Below are 24,941 nucleotides of genomic sequence, written 5' to 3'. Positions count from 1 at the left end.
AATCGTCATCATCCACATTGCTGCAGAACGAAAGGAACCCTTGAAGCAAATTTTATGCACTAATTTCAACTCGATATTCTAAATGTCTGATTAAATATGACTTACCAATAGTGGCATTCCAAGATCAGGTCGGTGCCGAGATTTGCAGGGATTAACTTAAAACTTCTGTCGTCGTTTCCAGTGAGCAGACTATACCGTTCCACGCAGTGACTGAAATTTTCGGCACCTGTGTAACTCAAGAAAATGATGAAACAGCAGATTATCTGAACAGTAACGCTACAAGAAGCTGCATAATCCATACCCAGCGTTTTCTACTAATCAATTACGTCACGAGACGTAGATACTAAGATGTTTAGGCAATGAGTTAACAAAAGTCTTCAAATCACCCAATAATCTGGGACAGATACGGTGAAATAAGGTAACTCTGATATTCGTGCCACTTAGGAAAAAGTACAATGTTTGAATTAAGGAAAACTCATTTAGCTCCCGACTGAATTTGACGCTCCATTTACGAACGGAATGGTATGGATGTTCACGGCTCAAAAGAGAATCAAGTTAGAGTTGGCGCCTTCAATTTTCATTTGTTGGTACCGAAATGCGCCTCGCGAAAGTCATACAGGGTAAGATAACTTGTTAGTCGTTGCAGCTGATGAGCGGAGACGTAGCAGAAAGTTTCGTAAATAAATGAAACTATTTTTATGTTTTACTTATGCTGTTTATTTATAACTAACTGCATTATGGCGCAGAAATTACATCTTGGGTGAGAGGAAGCGTCAATGTTTAGAATTGTTAATTGAGTGTTAACATTCGGGCGATTGGCAGTACCGCAGACGAAATTCCAAATACTACGTCAATATGGCGGACCAACTTGAAAGTAAGTTTAATTTGAAGGAAATTGCTATTGTGCATCCTTAATGACGGGCGTGTTACTGTTTTTCCTTTTGAATGGAAATTGTTGCTGTGTTTCTTGTGCTTTTAGTGGTATACGATAACCCCATAATACACTCGTGAAGTTTAGATTTGAATTTGTGGAGCAAGCTTTGCGCAGCAGATTATGAAATTTTGAAAATTTGAAAGTTAAGATGTAATATAAAGCTATTATATATTAGGTCCAATGGTTTAATTATGCCATTATTGTCCGAATTCATGTATTAAGTATCTTAGCAGGCGTAAATATTACGTTTTCTTCTTAGTTTCGAAATTTTCAGTGTTTATAACACGCCTGCTGAATTTTTTAAAAGGTCGTGTTATTGTGAAGTAATTTAGAGCTGATCTTTGCAAACCGTGGAGTTTTGACAGTTTTGCAGTAGTTACGACAAAGATTTGTATGAAAACTGAATAACTACGTTGCTGCTGTAAAAGGGTATGTATTCCTTTCAATATTAAAAAGATGTTCAGAAGATATTTATTGAAACTGTGCGTCGCCAGTGTGTAATACATTTGTCACACTTTTCCACAATACCTCTATAAAAGTATGTACAATTGTTTCGTCCCACGCCTCGAATGATATTTGTGTGTAATTTTGAGAGTTGTAAATTCGTATCTTACGTGTTTGTTGATATCGTGTATCATAGAACAGCACATATGTTAAAGATTAGAATTTATCTTCTTCTATCATCATCTGCCCTTGGTGAAAGTATGTTAGAGAAACAGATTAACTAAGAAATGAATTTACGGGCAACAAAACCAAATATGCATTTTATAATGTGATCGAGTGACCAATTAATTGTTATGAGTTGAACCACTAACAAACTGTCTCATATGCTGTGTAGGTGTAGCATTAGTGTTATGTCAGTATATAAGGTAAGTAATAGGAAATCTTATTTTCAGTTCTATCTTCACCAAATCTCAACCTAATTATCAGTTTTCAACCTAACCTAGATTCTGTCATCACAACCAAGACTTCAGGGGAGTCCAGTGTCACACTGTAGTATATATATAATGTGTAATTGCATAACATAGTGTTAGGGAAACTGCAGGACTTAAATAATGTGGTGTACATTGCACAATATAAATAAGATTGAGACTCACTTTTTATCTAAATTTTGTTTTATTTATGTTCTTATAGTTTCAGTATTATGAGAGGTAGTAGGCCTAATTGCTAATTGACAACTCTTTCGCATTTTGTTAGTCTCTTTTGAACTCTGGTGCATATTTAACTGCTATGAATGACTTAACAATATCAGTGACCATTACATGTGTTAGATTACAACATAAATAGCAAAATTCATTTACTCAATCACCTTGGAAGCGAAGTTAGTGTTCTGTGCTGGTGGAGTGATATTAATGCTGTTGTAGGCTTTTAGAGGAAGACTGGTTGTACATTTGCTAATCAAAAGTCGTTTTTCTAATTATTTGCCTTAGTAAAAGGAAGCTGAAATTCTTAACTTTGTTTTCTTGCAAATGTGTGCTTCGTGTTGTAATAAAAATTTTCACTAAAGATGTCTTACTTCCTACAACAGATGAGTCTGCTGCTGCCTTACTTTCTTTCAAAAATGGTGGTTTGGGTTATGAAGGCATCAAACAAGAACCAGAGGATGAGATGTTTGACGCAGAAGATACACCAATTCTGGGTCCCGCAGCTCTGGGGCTGCAGCCAGTTGGTGAAGAACAAACTCCTCGTACACCTACATCCCAGCCAGGCCTTGTTCTTAATCGACGTGGCATGGTTAGACTTATTTTTAAATACATTAAGACATTTAAGCTAAATAATATTTATCTTGAAGTATTCATCCACTAAAGAGAAAAAATAGAGAATTTATTGTATAATGTTTTCTATTCAATGACCTGATGTAACTATCATCCACAAATATTGCAGTAGCAGTATGTTAGGGAAGATCTGATTTATACTCCCTTCAAAATTACTTTAGAATTGACATTCTTTTAGTTACATGTGGAGGTACACAGCAGAGTTGCTATTTCCCTCATAGAACATATGTCTAATCAGAACTCGCAACTATCAATCTACAAAGATAGAGCTGGCATCAATGTATCTTGCAAGAGACCTGTTGTATTTTCGTTTTAATTGTAGTTAGGATAACAAGTTTTTAAGACAATAAACAAAGTTTATGTAAACACATTTCCTGATGATGAATTTTCTACATGTGAGACTCTTACTGAATATAGGGAACAAAGTTTTAAAAATACATATTTTCAGTCACTTCAAATAATGACTGTCATATAAGTAGCATAAGAAAATTTGAGTTAAATGTGGTGGATTGTGCTCTGGTTTCACATCAAATACTGTTTGGTTCAATTTTATTATGAGACACTGATTGATAGGTTTAAATTAACTTATAACATTTTTTAATCACTTTAACTTATTTCAAACACAACAAAAAATAATGCATATTCATCTAGGTAAGGAAACTGAAGTTCCAAAAAAAAGTAATAGTGATATAAAATACATTTACATTCATATTGTAACAATTATATATGAACGATGAAAGAAATTTCTTTCATGTGATAAAGGATGAATCTGGAGGTGTGCATCATTCAGATTCAGTTACCAATAATAGTGTCCATATTAATAATCAAACCCTAGGAACTTCCAGTTTTGCTGTGCATATAATTAGGCTGACTGTGCACTGCAAACATTCAATTGAATCTGCATTTTCCTTTTTTATGACAGCAGAAAAATTCTACTGACATGTCTCTCATCATCTTCACAAATGCTTGAAGCAATTGTCTGCCATTAAATAATGCTATGATTCTTTCCTCTAACGAATTTTCTAAAATAGCTTGATTCTGTTATGCTTTTTCCATGATCAGTAACATTCTTCCAGTCTTCAGTGGTGACTTTCATGATAACTGTATTTCTGAGTATACAGCACACAAATTTATTTAATTTCTTTGTTAGTTGCTGGCAATATAACCTTTACTTTGTGCACCCATCAATTGTCTAGAGTTGAAATGGCAATGATGAAGTGGCAGCCTAATGAGTCTTTGCCTGTATGTTCTTGCCAGCTTACTGGTTTCACATCTGGGGAACTACCCCTAAATTCCACCATTTTAAGATTACTGCTTACTTCAACATTTCATTGCTGAAGCCAGTCATCTCCTCCTATCACTTTGCCATGGTAGGTGTCTTAACAACAACAAAAGAACACTTGAACATAATCAAGGACAATTGTTAATGGTGTAGGTACCTGACTTGCAAAGTATTTTTCTCAACTGCCCAGATGTGGCAATTCCCTGGCCAAGAGAGCAATGTCGAACTTTTGCACTGGATAAAATTTATTGAACTTGCTCTTGGGATTGTTCAGTATTGCCAACACACAACAAAGAACAGTAATGAAATATAAAATACAAATCACACATTTGTATAAATGTAAAAAGTCGCTCCATGAGGACAGAACCCACGAAGCAAAGAACAATCCCACAGGACACAAACCTACCTAGAACTGGAGCTTTGTGCAAGAAGCAGGTTTGAGTGAAAGTTTGGCAATTGTAGTTAATTACAATTGCTGCAGGTCTCATGAGGCAGGCTGAATGTGTGTTGTGCCTCCCATGTGAGCATCGTCCCAGTACTTCATTCTTGGCCGTCAAACCTAAAGTATTTTTGAACAGAGTATAGTTAACAATGTAATAATGTGTCATACTGCCAATAAACTGATGAAACCATTTTAATGACATCGTTAGCTTTAAGAAATGATCAACAGTTGAAGTCACTAACTGCATGAAAATACTAGCAAACTAAAATGCAGCGAAGTAATGAGTCCTCTGTTGCAATACTCTAGTTGGTTTCCAGCTGGGAATGTTCTTGTTAGTAAAGGCTTCAAAAATATTAAAAACTTGGAAGTATCGCACTACAATAGGAAAGCAGGAATTTGGGGTAGGGACATAATTTTAATTATGGAATGAGCAAAGCAATCAAACTGTCGTCTTCCAACTAATTGAGATCTCAAGTTAATTTGTGCTCACCACACAGAGGAGTCATTGCGTTGCAACGGGCACAATGGAAAAGAATGCTAGAAATATTCATCTTTTGGATCACTGGGTGTCCTTCAGCAGAAGTAGAAAACTCACACTCAAGAAAAACTCTCACACATGTGACCATTGTTGTCCCTGGGCACTAAGGCCAAACAGCAGCTGTGTCTGAGGTGTTAAGCATTTTAGCATGTGTAGGTGATGGGGACTGGGAGGGAGGGGTAACTGGATATGATTGGGGTAAGATGCTAGCACTGCATCTGGGGGTGTGGACAGACGTGGCGACAGGATAGTAATGCTATGTTCTTCATCATGATGCTGTGATACAGGGGGAGGGGGGGGGGGGTGCATTAGAAGAGAGAAGTCAGCATGCAGGAGGAGGACAGACTAGCAAAGATTGACATGAATGATGGAATTATATGTTACAGACTACCTGTCTGTCCACATGGTTGGCCACTACCAAACTGTGGTTAAGAGACAGCGGGATCATCCAGTTGCTTGGCACAGTACCCAACACGATATGCTTCTCGTTAACAACTGCTTCATAGTCTGTGCCATTTGGATTCTTCCCACCAACATCTGCTTTTGTGAATTGTGCCGGAGTGCGAACATTCCCTGCAACCTCAACCTTCACTAGTCCCTGTCCCCGTATGTTGATCCTTTCCCCTGGTCCCTCTCAAGTACTACACACCCCTCTGGAGACGTGGGCGCGGGCGTGTGCGCGCAGGCGCGCGTTTACTTGAAATCAGGTGGTACAATTTTATAGATTGATTCATGAAGCACAATCTGAGAAGTCAATGGATGCAAAATTATGTGAAGTATATATTTCTCACAAGATAATGAAATATCTTGATATATACAGATAACAGTAACATACTACTTGTCTAGCAAACGACATACTATTATGTCGTGCAAGTTTATACATAACTACTTCAGATGATCTGAAAGCTGAACTTTTCTAGTTTTTATTTCATTGTGCCTGCCTGTGATTCAATGCCTTTTTTTGTGAGTGAGTGGAACATATAGCCAATATCTATAATTTAAAAAATAAAAATAAATAACCTCACAGACCCCTTTATATTAAGGTGATTGCTGAGTTAGAATGTACCAAGTGTCGCATAGTTCACTAGATCCAGAAAAATACTGGTTTTATAGTAATACATATTCTTGAAATGACATATTTTACTACATAAAATATTCTGGTATAAATCCTTGGCACTTTGTTACTCACAAAATATATACTGTTATAGATACAAAAGTAACATTCAGTAAGAATTAAAAATGACTGAAGCAGAGATCTAGATTGTATTTTATCTATAAACTTGCACGACATAATAGTATGTTGTTTGCTAGACAAGTAGTATGTTACTGTTATCTGTATATATCAAGATATTTCATTATCTTGTGGGAAATATATACTTAACATAATTTTGCATCCATTGACTTCTCAGAGTGTGCTTCATGAATTAATCTATAAAATTGTACCACCTGATTTCAAGTAAATGCACAGGGCTTAAAAATTACTAAGAATGTCGATGAAATTATTTTGTCTTTGAGAAAAGTAACAACCAGAAGCATAAGTTACCTGCCGCTGAGATTTCCCGACTGCTGTAGCACAAAATATTAAAGTAACTATATATTTCCTTGTGATAGATGGAGTTCACATTTAGACTATTTTTCAAGAATGGCACACTAGTTGATGCTTCAGGTTCTTTTCTAGCTGCTGAAAAGAATGAAAGTTTTACAATAAGAGTCCAGTGTATATTTGTCACCCCTGTAACATATCACAATTCAATTTCACAGAGAATGCTAGGGCATTGACAACTTACTTAGCTTGCATTTATTGCGAATCTCTAATCCAGCACAAAGTCCCAACTTACTGGAGAGAGAGAGAGAGGAGAAAAAAAAGAAAAAAAAAAAAAATGCAGGTGTCTCGTGTAAAAGAACGGACCTGCAGAATTACAGGCCAATACCCTTAACATGGGTTTTCTGCAGACTTATTGAACATACCAGGTGATTATAATTAAACTGACAGTTTTCTGGTTTTTCAGGGTTGGCTGTGCACATCACACAACACTGAAACGTTGTAGGTATCTTCATTAATCGGTACGCTCATGGAGCAGGCTGAACAAAATAACAGTTCCACTCTGTTCCACGAGATGAAAATATGGCGCTGTATGCAGTCAGTATAAAATTTTAAGTGTTTTGATGTCAGTATGCTGTTTGTCGCTTGACAATGTATGTTGATTTCTTTCGTGAGTTGACTGTTCGTGTAAAGGATTATGAAGGTTGAGTTTCTTGTCTGAAATGCAATGGTTATTGAGAAGAAAGACTGTGCATTGCTGATAAAGTTGTTTTGTCAGAACAGCAGCACTGTCTTGTGTGAATGTCATTAATAGAAACAGCTGCGAAGAAGCTCCATATCAATAAATGGGCTCATTGCGAGAATATAAGAAAGGTTTAGCTCATCTGTGAAGGAGATCACATGGTGTGAGCTGTTATTTAGTACTGCTTGAGTGTTTAAGATCTCCACAGGGCCAGATTAAAGGAAGAAATCGAAGTAAGTTTGATCAATCTGCGAGTATTACAGGGATACTTTGTGAACTCAAGTGAGAATCCCTGAAGGTGAGATGATGTTCGTGAGATGTGCTTGCTTGTGTTCTTTCCTTTCTACTTGATTATAGCCAAGACATAAATGCTTAACAGTCTTTTTCATTGCACCTGTAACTCAGTGTGTCATCTTTACAATGAGTGGCATTCCATTCTTTTCCTAATATTGTTGATTTTTTAACCTAATCTAGATGTAGGGCTATACTATAAATCAATCTTTTACCACAGCCTACATTCCTAAAAATAATATAGAAGCCGAATAAATATTGTCAGTGTTCTGTTCAGTAATTTCCCATGCATGTGTGATGTCACGCACTACGTTATTACATCATAGGTCAAAGCAGACATTCAACCCACCCACCGGAGAGGCATGTAAAAGCTGCTACTGACATTTGTGTAGCTCACTTTCAGGTGAGAAAGAGTCTTTTCCTCCTGTTCTTTCTGTGAAGTGCGTGATTAGAACGTGTAAGCAATATTTTGTGGGCATATTCTTATTTCGTTGAGAAATGCACACAATATTTCATAGAATAAAATAAACATAAATGTTTTACTAAGTGCAAGAAATTTTTTTTAGACTAACAGCTAATAACAAAAAAGAATATTTTATGTGAATTGGACATCTGCTTTTGGTAAACTATACATCAATGGAATTGTATGTAGTAGTCATACACCATGATTGAGCATTTAAACTTACTAAGTTATCATTACACTACCGTTAGTCTAGTACATGCTTTTATATTTGCAAATTAAACACATCTTTTTGCACTTTGTATTTAAATCTTTAATTTTAGGCAACAAAAAATAATGCTATATATGCTATATGCTATATATGTGCTATATATGTGAGGCAATAATTACTTGCAGTTAAGGAAATGAACCATGGACCTTGCCGTTGGTGGGGAGGCTTGTGTGCCTCAGCGATACAGATGGCCGTACCGTAGGTACAACCACAACGGAGGGGTATCTGTTGAGAGGCCAGACAAACGTGTGGTTCCTGAAGAGGGGCAGCAGCCTTTTCAGTAGTTGCAAGGGCAACAGTCTGGATGATTGACTGATCTGGCCTTGTAACAATAACCAAAACGGCATTGCTGTGCTGGTACTGCGAACGGCTGAAAGCAAGGGGAAACTACGGCCGTAATCTTTCCCGAGGGCATGCAGCTTTACTGTATGATTAAATGATGATGGCGTCCTCTTGTGTAAAATATTCCGGAGGTAAAATAGTCCCCCATTCGGATCTCCGGGCGGGGACTAATCAAGAGGATGTCGTTATCAGGAGAAAGAAAACTGGCATCCTACGGATCGGAGCGTGGAATGTCAGATCCCTTAATCGGGCAGGTAGGTTAGAAAATTTAAAAAGGGAAATGGATAGGTTAAAGTTAGATATAGTGGGAATTAGTGAAGTTCGGTGGCAGGAAGAACAAGACTTCTGGTCAGGTGACTACAGGGTTATAAACACAAAGTCAAATAGGGGCAATGCAGGAGTAGGTCTAATAATGAATAGGAACATAGGAAAGCAGGTAAGCTACTACAAACAGCATAGTGAACGCATTATTGTGGCCAAGACAGACACGAAGCCCACGCCTACTACAGTAGTACAAGTTTATATGCCAACTAGCTCTGCAGATGACGAAGAAATTGAAGAAATGTATGATGATATAAAAGAAATTATTCAGATAGTGAAGGGAGACGAAAATTTAATAGTCATGTGTGACTGGAATTCGAGTATAGGAAAAGGGAGAGAAGGAAACGTAGTAGGTGAATATGGATTGGGGCTAAGAAATGAAAGAGGAAGCCGCCTGGTAGAATTTTGCACAGAGCACAACTTAATTATAGCTAACACTTGGTTTAAGAATCATGATAGAAGGTTGTATACATGGAAGAACCCTGGAGATACTAAAAGGTATCAGATATATTATATAATGGTAAGACAGAGATTTAGGAACCAGGTTTTAAATTGTAAGACATTTCCAGGGGCAGATGTGGACTCTGACCACAATCTATTGGTTATGACCTGTAGATTAAAACTGAAGAAACTGCAAAAAGGTGGGAATTTAAGGAGATGGGACCTGGATAAACTGAAAGAACCAGAGGTTGTACAGAGATTTAGGGAGAGCATAAGGGAACAATTGACAGGAATGGGGGAAAGAAATACAGTAGAAGAAGAATGGGTCGCTTTGAGGGATGAAGTAGTGAAGGCAGCAGAGGATCAAGTAGGTAAAAAGACGAAGGCTCTTAGAAATCCTTGGGTAACAGAAGAAATATTGAATTTAATTGATGAAAGGAGAAAATATAAAAATGCAGTTAATGAAGCAGGCAAAGAGGAATACAAACGTCTCAAAAATGAGATCGACAGGAAGTGCAAAATGGCTAAGCAGGGATGGCTAGAGGACAAATGTAAGTATGTAGAGGCTTATTTCACTAGGGGTAAGATAGATACTGCCTACAGGAAAATTAAAGAGACCTTTGGAGATAAGAGAGCCACTTGTATGAACATCAAGAGCTCAGATGGAAACCCAGTTCTAAGCAAAGAAGGGAAAGCAGAAAGGTGGAAGGAGTATATAGAGGATCTATACAAGGGCGATGTACTTGAGGACAATATTATGGAAATGGAAGAGGATGTAGATGAAGATGAAATGGGAGATACGATACTGCGTGAAGAGTTTGACAGAGCACTGAAAGACCTGAGTCGAAACAAGGCCCCCGGAGTAGACAACATTCCATTGGAACTACTGACGGCCTTGGGAGAGCCATTCCTGACAAAACTCTACCATCTGGTGAGCAAGATGTATGAAACAGGCGAAATACCCTCAGACTTCAAGAAGAATATAATAATCCCAATCCCAAAGAAAACAGGTGTTGACAGATGTGAAAATTACCAAACAATCAGTTTAATAAGTCACAGCTGCAAAATACTAACACGAATTCTTTACAGACGAATGGAAAAACTAGTAGAAGCCGACCTCGGGGAAGATCAGTTTGGATTCCGTAGAAATACTGGAACACGTGAGGCAATATTGACCTTACGACTTATCTTAGAAGAAAGATTAAGGAAAGGCAAACCTACATTTCTAGCATTTGTAGACTTAGAGAAAGCTTTTGACAATGTTGACTGGAATACTCTCTTTCAAATTCTAAAGGTGGCAGGGGTAAAATACAGGGAGCGAAAGGCTATTTACAATTTGTACAGAAACCAGATGGCAGTTATAAGATTCGAGGGGCATGAAAGGGAAGCAGTGGTTGGGAAGGGAATGAGACAGGGTTGTAGCCTCTCTTCGATATTATTCAATCTGTATATTGAGCAAGCAGTAAAGGAAACAAAAGAGAAATTCGGAGTAGGTATTAAAATCCATGGAGAAGAAATAAAAACGTTGAGGTTCGCCGATGACATTGTAATTCTGTCAGAGACAGCAAATGACCTGGAAGTGCAGTTGAACGGAATGGACAGTGTCTTGAAAGGAGGATATAAGATGAACATCAACAAAAGCAAAACGAGGATAATGGAATGTAGTCGAATTAAGTCGGGTGATGCTGAGGGAATTAGATTAGGAAATGAGACACTTAAAGTAGTAAAGGAGTTTTGCTATTTGGGGAGCAAAATAACTGCTGATGGTCGAAGTAGAGAGGATATAAAATGTAGACTGGCAATGGCAAGGAAAGCGTTTCTGAAGAAGAGAAATTTGTTAACATCGAGTATAGATTTAAGTGTCAGGAAGTCATTTCTGAAAGTATTTGTATGGAGTGTAGCCATGTATGGAAGTGAAACATGGACGGTAAATAGTTTGGACAAGAAGAGAATAGAAGCTTTCGAAATGTGGTGCTACAGAAGAATGCTGAAGATTAGATGGGTAGATCACATAACTAATGAGGAAGTATTGAATAGGATTGGGGAGCAGAGAAGATTGTGGCACAACTTGACCAGAAGAAGGGATCGGTTAGTAGGACATGTTCTGAGGCATCAAGGGATCACCAATTTAGTATTGGAGGGCAGTGTGGAGGGTAAAAATCGTAGGGGGAGACCAAGAGATCAATACACTAAGCAGATTCAGAAGGATGTAGGTTGCAGTAGGTACTGGGAGATGAAGAAGCTTGCACAGGATAGAGTAGCATGGAGAGCTGCATCAAACCAGTCTCAGGACTGAAGACCACAACAACAACAACAAGGAAACTTTTATGTTTATTTTAATTTTGTATAAATTGAGTAATTTGACTAAAAATAAAATCACCAGTAACAGAAACAGTTGAAATACGGTAGTTAGAAAGAGCATATAGCACAGCAAGAGAAGAAATATTGCAGCAGAGGAAGACACATACTCATCACCTAGGGAGCTGAAAAAGTATGTGAGAACAACAGAATGCTTTTGTAAATGTTTGCCAGTTTGTTAGGTTATCACCAGGAGTCGCAGATGACACAATAAAAAGACTGTCACATCCTTTTCACAATATTGTTACATTCCATCCTGGATTTTCCATTGTCTAATGTAATTTGTTCTTTCCTTCATGTTTATATTTAACAATGATATTTAAAGACAAATGTTGTTACTCCCAATGTTCTTATGTACAAGTGTCTTTTAAAATATTTATTCATATTGCCAAAGCACAAAAATAGTAATGTAATGCAAATTTCTACGTAGCCTGCACGCATCCGAAAAAAGAACAGACTGTTCTTTGATGACGACGTAGTGAATGCAATGCCCCCTCGCTCCAGTGCCAAAAGGGGTCCACGTGCATCTCCTACAAAGAAGGCAGCAGTGGGCATGAACAGTAAATTACTGGCTACACAGATAAAGAAGCAGCAGATTCAACAACAACTACAAGAACTGGAACAGCGTCCCCCTAGCAACACTCATCAGGAGCCTCCAACAGCCTCCACATCTAGCACATATGCAAATGCAAATTGGTCCGCTGATCGCCGTGCTGGGCAGCGCCTCGGTATGAGACTACGTAATCTGCTTAAATTGCCAAAAGCACACAAGTGGGTGTGTTACGAGTGGTTTTACAGTAACATAGACAAGTAAGTAAAAGTTTTGTTTTCAAGTTACCATTACAGAAGATGATGATACAGCAAAATTATGTGAGGAAAATTGGGTAAATGTTTTCATTAAAGTACATTGCACAGGTAGCAGTTTAATGCCCAGCATTAAATAGATCTATCACTAATCATGTAGCACAGCAAGGAAAAGTAGGTAGGCCTAAGTGTTCTGGGAAAGATAAATGAGTTATAGTTCACAGGTGGTCACATCAGTTAGGAAAAGCGTAATTCTAAGTTCCCATAATGATTTACCGATTATTATTGCAATGTTCATGCATTATTAAAAATTCCCAGCATGCTGCTTAAATTTACAAATTATTACTGACACAGTCAGATACTTTGTTTCTTCAGAATGTAGGTGCTGTAAAGATCCAAAGTGACCTTTAAACATACAAACTCAACTGTGCAGAGTTGAAAGTAAGGCTGATGGCAGTAAATGCCCTAATTAATACAGGGTTATTACAAATGATTGAAGTGATTTCACAGCTCTACAATAACTTTATTATTTGAGATATTTTCACAATGCTTTGCACACACGTACAAAAACTCAAAAAGTTTTTTTAGGCATTCACGAATGTTCGATATGTGCCCCTTTAGTGATTCGGCAGACATAAAGCCGATAATGAAGTTCCTCCCACACTCGGTGCAGCATGTCCCCATCAATGAGTTCGAAAGCATCGTTGATGCGAGCTCGCAGTTCTGGCACGTTTCTTGGTAGAGGAGGTTTAAAAACTGAATCTTTCACATAACCCCACAGAAAGAAATCGCATGGGATTAAGTCGGGAGAGCGTGGGAGGCCATGACATGAATTGCTGATCATGATCTCCACCACGACCGCTCCTTCGGTTTTCCAATCTCCTGTTCAAGAAATGTCGAACATCATGATGGAAGTGCGGTGGAGCACCATCCTGTTGAAAGATGAAGTCGGCGCTGTCGGTCTCCAGTTGTGGCATGAGCCAATTTTCCGCAGGCTACGCGTGAAACTTGCCCGCACGCGTTCAACCGTTTCTTCGCTCACTGCAGGCCGACCCGTTGATTTCTCCTTACAGAGGCATCCAGAAGCTTTAAACTGTGCATACCATCGCCGAATGGAGTTAGCAGTTGGTGGATCTTTGTTGAACTTCGTCCTGAAGTGTTGTTGCACTGTTATGACTGACTGATGTGAGTGCATTTCAAGCACGACATACGCTTTCTCGGCTGCTGTCGCCATTTTGTCTCACTGCGCTCTCGAGCGCTCTGAAGGCAGAAACCTGAAGTGCGGCTTCAGCCGAACAAAACTTTATGAGTTTTTCTACGTATCTGTAGTGTGTCGTGACCATATGTGGTGGTGGTTGTCCATCTGAAGTATCTTCAAAGCCTAAAGCATGAGTTCTATGCTCCCAGCAAATAAAATTAACAAAGATGCTAGCACAGGAATTTGACAGCCAGCAGTTCTTCTACTTTGAGCTGTTAAGTTGTGTGGAGGAGAAAGGAAAGGGAGAAGTAAGAGAATGGGTGTAGTGGTAACAGGATGAGTTCGAGTAGATATTTCTGCACAAGCAACACAGCATTTGGTGCGTGACTCCTCCTCCGCCACCGCACTCCCGCCCTCACTTCACTTCTCACTGATACATTAATTACCTTTCCTGATGCTTTTGGTAAGATATTCAAAAACAAATCTAAATCTAGTAATTGTGGAAATAGGTCTTTTTTTCCTTTTAAATTAACCAGTACAAGGACATTTCTCTGTACCAGAAACAAATTTCTGAATATTATTTTATTGCTAAATATTAAAAGAACAAACAATTTCCATTTAAGGTTGTTCATGAGATCTTCGAAAGCTTTTAGTGAAAGCAGAAAGAACTGACTTACTATATTCTTCTACCTTCAATAAGAATGTGCTATCAACTGTAAAACATCTGTCATGTTTTTAGTTTGCTAGAGAAATTTTATAAATGTATAATTTACAAATTAACTAACTTCCCAGTGGAAAAAGTGGGACAGTAATACAAGAAACATCATCAAATGTTGTACTGAAACGGTAAATGTAAGGCATTGTTTAGTTACATGAGATGTATGTTAGATGTGAAGAAAATTCAATAGTAAGTACTTAATTTACAGAAAATTTGCTATGAAATTAGTTTAAAATTGATAAAGATGGTTAAAGTTTTTATGACTGCAACTGAAAAGCAAAACGTATATTTGTGAGTGATACAAAACAGAAAAGTTATGTCAAAAAGTCAAATGAGGACTACATATGCAACACAGATTGTAATTTGTAATGAGCTGAAGTAGTATTCGTCAAATGTATCTGAAAATTCAAAATCAGAGCTGTTGTTAGCTCAATAATACTAATTTCTTTTAATTCTTTTGGCTTCTTTTATTCTAAAAAAAAAAATCATCATTTTACACATTTTTAGGATGACATAATGAAAAATCAATGGCTTCCTCATAAAAGTCATTGCCATTACAGTTAGTGGTGATAATTTCTTCTGGAATCTTCAAGACCATTAAGAAATTCTCACATCTTGAAATAGTTCCCATCATTTGACCAATGCCGTCCTCTCCTCTGTCCCCCATGGCATTAACATCTCATTTGTAAGTATATGAATGGCCACCACAGATCCTCTTCCCTTGCAGCGCTATTCCCCTTTTCGTGTTGCAAGTCTGTCTTTCTAGTATTCTTTTTTCCTCGCTACTTTTCCATTGGATGGTCTTCTTGGCTGTGATTGTGCTTGGATCTGGTTTGTATTTTGGACATTTGTTTTCCTTACTTTCCACTCTTCTACACCGGTTCATTATTAATTATATTATGCCATTGTTAGATTAGAGTTGATACTTCTTTTCTAAGTTTTACAATGGCATGTATTCCACCTTTGTCCCTTTCTGTTTTTGCACCCTTCTTTCTTGCAATGGTACTACACCCAAAGCCCAACTTGGTAACCATAGCATTGAGGGGGCGGAGGGGCTATACTCGGTTAACTGCATGGTGGTAGCCCACTGACCACGCAGGGATTGCGCTGTTGGTGTCTGAGCTGGAAACTCCCCATGCTGTGGCAGTTTGGAAACAATGGGGAGAGCCCCCATTCGGAATGGGTGGTACCATAGTGGAAGATTTGCACATGAAGCGAATTAAACTTTCTTCTACTGGTGGCAACACAGCCCCAGCCGTCTCTTCTGAAACTTAAGACATATTACAATACGGAGTGGTATGACCCTCCCTAAACTGTTCCCTTCCCTGGCTACGCCATGGAAGGAACATAGAGCTTGAGACAAGACGAGAAATAACCTCCCCCAACACTTTGTTTTAGGACGGACGGGGATTCCTTTTTGACTGCAAAGCCTTTGTTCTTCATTGAACATCTTGAGGGCAGATTAGGGGAAATGGCAGCAATTTGAGAAATGGCTCTGTTCTACTTAAAATGGCCTCCACCGCTCAGTTATGGGGGCTGCTTGGATGTGGTAGGGTGAGTGATATTCCTGTCACTATAACCCACAAAAATGTCTGAATATGGTACAGGGTATCATTTTTCACCAAGATCTCCTTTTACAGACCAGTGTGATGGTTTGGATAGTGAGGTGTGCATTTTCTCCATCATATCCGGATGGGATCCAAAAACCACAGAGTGAATATTGGAGCTTTCATCTTGGCCTCTGAAGGTGGTGCATTGCCTGATAGTCGAGGTGATGGTATATTCCTGTGACGTAGGGGCATATGTATTTATACTTCCAAACGGAGCTACAAATGGGTGTGATTTGGACACATGTATTTGCATTGCAATGCCAGGCCAGTCTATAGAGATTGTGGCCATTAGTTGCACACAGACGCTCCTTGTGACCTTCTGTCTTGTATCGACTATGTGAGCAATATTCCCTGTTCACCGGGCTGCACTGTTTTCAAAGATGAAAAAAAATCGATTACAAGACCCTCAAAAGCCTTACATGCCAAAGGGCAAGAAGAAATAAATTGACTACTTCCTACACATATGAAAATGGTGTATGCCACTGCTACGACTTTGATGTCTGGTTCATTGACTGTGCGCTTCGGGGCTGCACTGATACACTAGTGATTTGGTGTTATCGTCCTAATGTTTCCCCAACATCTCTTCGGCAGTGTTGACTCCCTGTCTTCCGGGAACATCAGTCCCCAACCCCCAGCCGGAGAAGCAATACCCTGCTCCAGCACCCCGTATCGGAAAAGGGTCCTTTAAGCACTTCCTTCTGATTTGCAAAACACTGGCTGAAGGAGCCACAGGTTCCAGGTTGTAGAGCGTTCCTTTTCTGTCCCAGAATATGGGCAGCAAGGCATCGCTGAACGCAGAAGTCTAAATTTTCTAAGGACAACTCCTTCAAAAAGGAGATTTTGATGGCCCCTGTGCTCCCAGACATGCTTGTTACACCTCTGTACCTTAGGCAGCATTCCTGGTGGTCCCTATCCCTCCCCCCCCCCCCCCCCCCCCCCGACACACACACACACACACACACACACACACTACCCTGCTTTGGAACAAATGTGTATTGATGGAGTATGTTCACAACCAGTAGCAGCAGGCACCACTGAGGCATGACCTATCTCCTTGGTCCCTTCACACCCCCACAGGATACTGGTAGCATGATTCTGTATTGGAACTGTAGCAGTTTTTTCTGCCACTTGGCTGTCAAGACATCTTCTGTGTGCTTCCCCTGTTTTTCGCAATGCAGTATGAAAGAGCATCGCGTGCTGTTTGCACATATGTTCTAAACACACTCTGCACCAAATACATGTCACTCAACATGACTTTGGAGACTGTGGCCATTTGTGTGAAGACATCTCTGGAATTTACCATCTGTAAAATATTAGGTGACTTCAGTGCCCGCAACCATTTGGTGGGTGACACTACAACCATTGGCCGCGGTAAAGTTGTTGCAACCCACGTCTTCTGCTGTCCAACAAATGGAGAGTTCATGATGACTTATGTGACAGTGATCATTTTCTGATCCTTTTGATCCTCCCTTGGCGTCACTCTTCTGGGTGTCCACCCAAAATGGCTTCTCTCCAAAACTGTTTGAGATACTTTCACCACGGCCATAACCCTTTCCACCCTACCAGTTGCAGGTATCACTGTGGTTCTCCAGAGCAAAACTGTAGCCATACTATTGGCAGCTGACTTGGCGATTCTGTTAATAGAACCCCCCCCCCCCCCAATTCCCCCACACACCCTTGTGGTAGGGATGCACAAGAGGGCGATTGTCCGCCTCCTTCTGCCCGCTGTATCAACTGCAGTGGCTGCCATGCTGCCTGCTCTTGGGATTGTCCAGTGTATCTTGATGAGCAGGCTGTCCAGGAGATCCAGGTAAAGGAAAAAGTGCCTTACCCAGTTGCTTGCAAGTTATTGGCTAGTCGCCAACTCTGCGTTCTCCCGTCTAGCACCACTAGTTCTGTTTTTGTTACCCCCTGCTCCATGAAGGATGTAGCCATGCAGACATGCGACCTCAAATTCAGCCCTGAGGTTGTGAAATCGCCAAAAGGTAGTATTACCATTCCCCCGTCTAGCTGTGCAACAAGCCATCAAACTCTTCCCTCAATGGGCGAAGCCACCAGATACACAACCGGTAGGCCGGAAACGACAGTAGTAGTATTCCCCCCCCCCCCCCCCCCCCCAAGTCATCCTCGGCTAACTGGAAAGGCTCGGACAAATCCACCAAAGACAAACGGTTTTCTCCTTCACCAGCTGGAAGATCTTCTTCGACAGTGTTGCCATTTGATACCTTAGCCTGGCCGGCCTCCGTGTCGCCAGTGCTCACCTCCAACTGATTTTCTACGTTGGACTCCACAGACCAACAGCACAAGCAAGCTGATGCTTCTGTAGACCCCATGGAGCAGGATCCTCCTGCTTCTGTGCCCTGTAGCAGCGACTCTTCGCAGGCTGTCACTCAGCAGTCGCCGAGGTGACATTGACATCCCTTTATCTCTTTCCTCATCATGATTCTCCTCCAATTTACAGCTGCTTTTAGCAGTATCCACTTGTACTTTGCATTCAGGAAACAAAAGAGCGTCCTCACAACTGCTTTGAGCTTTCATGTTTCTTCCTGGTTCGTTTTGACCTTACCCCTTAGATCGGCATTCCATCTCGTGGGGGCATCATGTTGCTCATACAGGGTGATGTTCATAGTCAGCCCATCTCCCTGACTACCCACCTTCAAGCTGTTGCAGTTCACCTTTTCCTTCCCCACCTGACTTTTTCCCTCAGTACCATTTATGTGACTCCGTCATTCTATGTCACCAGGGCAGACTTCCTTCAGTTTATTGGGCAGCTACCTCGCCCATTTCCTCTACTCGGTGATGTCAATGTGCATCATCCACTTTAGGGTTCTCCTAGAATCTGTCGGAGAGGTGCCTCTTGGCTGATCTTCTTAATCAACTCTTACCTCTTCTGCCTTAACCCTGGAACACTCACGTTCCTTTTAGACTCCTTGTACACCTGATCCCATTTGGACCTTTCCTTCTGCACTGCCCAGCTTGCCCATCGTCTTGAGCGATCCATTCTGACATCTACTTGAGCGACCACTTCCCATGTGCTATCCGTTTGCTGTCTTCTACCCCACCTGCGTGTACACCCAAATAGCAACTTATTAAGCCTGACTGCCGGCTTTACTCCTCCCTGGCGACCATCGGAGAACAGGATTTCCCCAGTTGTGATGACCAGGTAGAATATCTCACAAACATTATCCTTACTGCTGCAGAACATTCCATTCCTCGCACTTCATCTTTACCATGCTGTGTCCCAGTCTCTTGGTGGGCTGAATCACGCCGCAACACAATTCAAGCACGGAGACATGCTCTGCATTTTTAAGCCATCCTAGGATGGCAAACTGCATTCGTTATAAACAGTTGTGTACAAAGTGTCGTCGTGTTCTTCAGGATAGCAATAAAGTTAGCTGGATTTCATTCACTAGTTCTTTTAACAGTTCCACCCCTTCCTCTGTCGTGTTGGCCAACTTCCAACGGCCGTGTGGGCCAACTTCCAACGGCTCTTTGGGACCAAGATCCATTTGCCAAATACCAGCCTGAAAGTGGCAGACAATGTTATCGTGGACCCTATTGCTATATCCAACACCTTGGGCCGCCATTTTGTGGAAATTTAGAGCTCTTCCCACTATCACCCTGCTTCCCTCCATCGGAAAGAAGCAGAGGAGGCACGGGTGATGCCCTTCTTTTCTCAGAATCGTGAGTGCTACAATGCCACCTTTACTATGAGGGAGCTAGATCATGCTCTCAGTTCATCCCGATTCTCCACCCTAGGGCCAGACGCTGTCCACATTCAGATGTTGCAGCACCTTTCTCTTGATGGCAAGCACTTCCTGCTTAACACATACAACCGCATCTAGGCAGAGGGGACAAATCCCGGACATTGGCGTGAAGCCACTGTCATACCCATTACTTAAGCCTGGTAAGGACAAAAATCTTCCTTCTAGCTACCGCCCCATCTCTATTTACTAACGAATGCACAGTGTGGATTTTGAGCACTACATTCTGCAGTTGAAAAGCTCATTAATTTGTCCACCCATGTCACAACTGGTTTTCTGCAGTAATGCCAGACTGTGGCCGTGTTTTCAATTTGGAGAAGGCGTACGACACCTGCTGGAGAACTGGTATCCTCCATACTCTTTACACGTGGGGCTTCCATGGCCGCCTGCCCTGTTTCTTTCAGGAATTTTTAAAAGATCGAGTTTTCAAGGTGCATGTGGGTTCTGCCTTGTCAGACACTTTTATCAAGGAAAACAGTATGCCTCAGGGTTCCGTCCCGAGTGTTGTCCTCTTTGCTATTGCCATTAACCCTATTATGGTCTGTCTCCCGCTGGGCATCTCCAGCTCCCTTTTTGTTGACCATTTTGCCATCTATTGCAGTTCTCCCCAAACCTGCCTCATTGAGTGGCATCTTCAGCGATGTCTTGATAGTCTTTACTCCTGGAGCATCGACAATGGCTTTCATTTTTCCTCTGACAAAACAGTCTGTATGAATTTGTGGTGGTGCAAGTGTTTCTCCCATCTTCTTTATGTCTTCGGCCTGTCACCCTTCTGTTCGTTGAAACTATGAAATTCCTGGGGCTCATGCTCGATAGGAAACACTCTTGGTCCTTCCATATGTGTCTTACCTGGCAACCTGCTGTACGCGGTCCCTCGATGTCCTGTGTGTCCTCAGTGGTACTTCCTGGGGCGCCAATCGAACCACCCTTCTCCATTTGTACCGGTCTCTTGTCCATTCAAAACTCAACTATGGGTGCTTTGTTTATGTGTCTGCACGTCCAGCCCTCTTATGCAGTCTCAACACTGTCCACCATCGTGGCATCCGTTTGGCCACTGGAACCTTTTACCCTAGCCCAGTTGAGAGTCTGTATGCTGAAGCTGCTGAACTACCACTGTCCTTCTGCCGTGACTTTCCCCTCAGCAGGTATGCATGCTGTTTGTATGCCATGTGTGGCCACCCATTCTATACCTCCTCCTTCGATAATTCCTTTGATAGCCAGTGCGCAGTGCACCCCTCTTCTGTTATTTCCTGTAGTCCGCTTTTGGCTCTTGCTTCAGCAGCTTAACTTCACACTACCTGCAAGTTTCCTGATGGGTGTGAACCCTTCACCACCTTGGCTTCGCGAAATGGCCCATGTTAAACTTGGCCTTCATTTGCTTCCTAAGGACACTACTCCAACCTCGCTCTATCGCCTTCAGTTACACGACCTTCGTATGGAATTTCGTGGTAGTACCTTTGTGTACACTGATGGCTCTCGGACTGACTGTGGTGTCTGGTGCGCCTTCATCATTGGCGCCCACGTCTTTTAGATATCGGCTTCCGGCGCACTGCTCAGTATTTACAGCCAAGCTCTTCGGCCTGTATCAAGCCACGGAGTACATCTGAAGACATCGACTTTTCAATTGTGTCTGCTGCTCAGACACTCTCTGTGCCCGTCAAAGTCTGTGTGCACTGTACACCGCCCATCCCTTAGTGTGCAGTGGGTCCAGGAAAACTGTCACTTGCTCACTCTTGGTGGAGCCACTGTGCAGTTTATCTGGGTTCCTGCTCATGTCGGTCTGCCAGGAAATGAGGGTGCTGACGCTGCTGCCGAGGTTGCGGTCCTCGTACCTCAGCCGACTAGTGCCTATATTCCCTCCAGTGATCATTGCGTTGCCATCTGTAAGGAAGTGGTGTCCCTTTAGCATCGCCATTGGTCCTCCCTTGATGGGAATAAGATCAGGATTATTAAGCCTCTCGCAGCGGCTTGGATGACCACCTCTCCGCTGTCCTTCCAGGAGATCATTTTAACTAGGTCACATATTGGGCAGTGCCTTGTTAGCCATCATCATTTAATAAGTGGCGCTCCCCACCACTTTGTACACATTGTGCCCAGGTGTTAACTGTCGGCCACTTCCTAACGGAATGTCCATTTTTTAACTGTTTACATTCCCTCTTGGCTTTGCCGTCTTGAGTTATCGGCCATTCTAGCAAATGACGTGCATGCTGTCGACCGCGTTTTTCTTTTTATCCATCAAAGCAATATGACGAAGGCCATTTAATTTTTAGTTTTGGTCTTCTGTTTCTGTATGGTGTCTTTAGTAGCCCTTCGGTTTTTAGCTGTCTTCTCTTATGTCAGTTAGGATTGATGTTTAGTCATTTTTTAACTCCTCTCTGTTTTCGTGTTCTATAGTTTTGACGTGGGCGCGTATGACCTCAGTTGTTTTTGCGCCCAAAAAATAGAACAAATAAAACCTCTCCTGTACACTGACAACTTTTGCATCTACTATTGCTCCTCTACTGTGTATGTTGCTGAATGCTGACTGCAGGGTGCCAAACAAATGGCGCAGTCCTGAGTTCTCACCCATAGCTTCAGGTTTACTACCAGCAAGACGTGTCAGGCATATCTGTTGCCGTCATGCTATCCACTCTCAACCAGAACCCTACCTCGAGGACCAAACGCTTGATGTGGCGGGGTCTCATTGTTTTCTGGTATTTGCCTTTGCTGAGTGGTTGAGGTGCCTACCCCATCGTCAACAACTTAAGCAAACGTGCTGGTCACAGCTTAATACTCTTCACTGCAGTGACACCAGCTGGGGTGCAGACTGATTTACACTTTTGCAGCTCTACAAGTCTTTGATCCCGTTGCATCGTGATTTTGAGAGCATTTCCAGGCTCAGATGTGGTGTACGCTAACGGCTGTATGGTCGATGGGCGGACCAGTTCTTCATACTCACATGCGAGATGCAGTGAACTACCCTCCCTGCCAAAAGGATGCAGTGAACTCTCTGCAGAATTGGTGGCCACTGGTCGAGTCACTTGTCAATGTCATTCTTGGACTGGCGAGTCGTTTTTAACTAGTAGTGACTCCTGGAGTAGTGTTCAGGTTGTCAGCCAGTGACACCCTCAACACCTATTGGTTACGGCCATCGAGGATCTCGTGTATGACATCTACCGTGCTGAACGGTTGCTTGTCTTCATCTGGATCCAGGTCACGTTCGGATCCCAAGAAATGAACATGCTGACCGGTTGGTCATTTGGCTACCAGGATGTCAGCTTTGGAGATGGGGGTACCGAAACCGGACCTTTGGTCGGCTGTACGCCAACAATTTTTGGAGAGTTGGAATGCATACTGGTGTGCCCTGGAATGTCCATATAAACTGCAATCCGTAAAGGAGACCATAATCATATGGTAGTCTTCCCTTCATGCTTCTCAAAACAAATCTACTGTCCTCTGTCAGCTTCGCGTTGGTCACACTTGGCTGACCCACAGCACCACATCCTCCACCTGTAGGTATAATGCCTATCTCACAGTGGCCCACATCCTACTGGACTATCCTATTTTGGCCACCATACGGTGATGCCTTAAACATGCTGACACGCTACTTCTGGTTCTAGTGAATAGCACAAAGCAACTGATTTGGTTTGACTTATTACCTGTGAAAGTGGGTTTTACTTCTACCTGTGATGTAATGCACATTAATCTCATCTGTGATTGAGGGATTGGAGGGATGCTCCATTGCTGCCTCCAATCCGAGGGGTCTGTGGCTGCCCTTTCTCAGTGGTCCAGTTGGCTCCTGCCCTTCCCACCTTTTTAATTTTTCTTATTCCGTTATACCTATCATTGGCTGACGCTCTTCCTCGTTGTTCTCTTTCCTGAGAGGATATCTCATCTGTGTAGCTGGTTTTCTCCTGGCAATGGGGATGTGGAGGCACCAATTGGATACAGAGAGCGTGTGACTCTGATCGCATGACATGTTCCAGGGGCATCCAACTTTTTGTCTTTTGTGTGATTGCCCTCTGGGGACTATTTCCAGATTGACACACAGAGGATTAAGGGACCAATGACCTCATAGTTTGGTCACTTTAATTCCATCAATCCTTCCAGCCATTTGACCCCTGTGTATGGGAAGTGAATTATAACAATACACGAACAAGAACATGAAGGTATCTGTGGAAGATCAGAACTGCACTTGTATACAGCAAATGCAAAAGTAACTGATCAGTTGCAACAGTATGACAAACCTATATTGATGACGTGTGTGTGTGTGTGTGTGTGTGTGTGTGTGTGTGTGTGTGTGTTGCCACATTAACTAAGTCAGAAAAAGGTATCTAGTAGTGGTTTTTTTTTTTTTTAGCCACAGTAGAAACGACACTATGCATTTACACACTGTGAACCAAGTAAAAGGCTTTTTGTTGGCTGTTACAAAAATAGGGGGAGGAGGGACATAGGAGAGACTTGATGATACATGCTCAGCCAACACTTTTACTCCTTCCTAATATAGCACCTTATGAAATGTGTATTTTAATATTAGATTAAATCTAACATTGCAGTTCAGTTACTGTCTGTGCCGTCCTTAGTGTTTTGAGTTCTAACTTTTCATAATATAACAAAGGAAACTCCAGATTGTTGATTTTTCAAAATACAATATTTTCAGGCCACTGTTTGAAGGAGAAAATGATTTTATGATTTGCTTGAGAGAATCCTTTCCGCATTTGAAAACCCGGAAACTGACACGGGTTGAATGGTGTAAGATTAGACGTATGATGGGGAAGCCTAGACGTTGCTCACAGGTAAGACATTTACATTTAGTGCAGTGTTTATGAAAATTAACATTTTTTGGGATTTGTTTACTGTACACACATACCATTTAATACAAACAATATATCTAATGAAACTACAACATGTAATTTTTTTTCCACATGCATGTAGGAATCTGAATAGTAACTTGACTTCCGTGGTCATTAATCCAAGTGAAAATTGTGTTTATTTTATTCTTTCTGTTTCATTAGAACATTGCAGTTAACTTGGATATTTCATAAGAATAAAGAGTCATTCAAGTAATTTAGTTAGTAACTTGCAAGTGGTTGGTGTAGAACAACATGAAATTGAACATCTCTTCATT

At 41.3% G+C, this 24,941-nt stretch overlaps 1 protein-coding gene across 2 annotated transcripts in view; it reads left to right on the top strand.

Moving 5' to 3' along the window:
- Nucleotides 1-642: 642 nt before the first annotated feature.
- LOC126176002 (protein lin-9 homolog) overlaps nt 643-24,941 on the top strand; it is a 127,666-nt gene continuing 103,367 nt past the window's right edge. Inside the window, exons 1-4 of one of the 2 annotated variants that reach the window (XM_049923118.1) lie at nt 643-874; nt 2,463-2,668; nt 12,171-12,550; nt 24,474-24,609. In XM_049923118.1, the coding sequence (XP_049779075.1) occupies nt 856-874; nt 2,463-2,668; nt 12,171-12,550; nt 24,474-24,609 (741 nt within the window). In that variant the 5' untranslated portion in view covers nt 643-855. Of the gene's footprint in view, nt 922-2,462; nt 2,669-12,170; nt 12,551-24,473; nt 24,610-24,941 lie in introns of both variants that reach the window. The other variant, XM_049923119.1, reaches the window with a different exon arrangement.

This window comes from Schistocerca cancellata, chromosome 3 (genome assembly GCF_023864275.1).
Source record: "Schistocerca cancellata isolate TAMUIC-IGC-003103 chromosome 3, iqSchCanc2.1, whole genome shotgun sequence".
NCBI classification, from domain to species: domain Eukaryota; kingdom Metazoa; phylum Arthropoda; class Insecta; order Orthoptera; family Acrididae; genus Schistocerca; species Schistocerca cancellata.
This window is presented reverse-complemented; position numbering and strand designations above follow the sequence as displayed.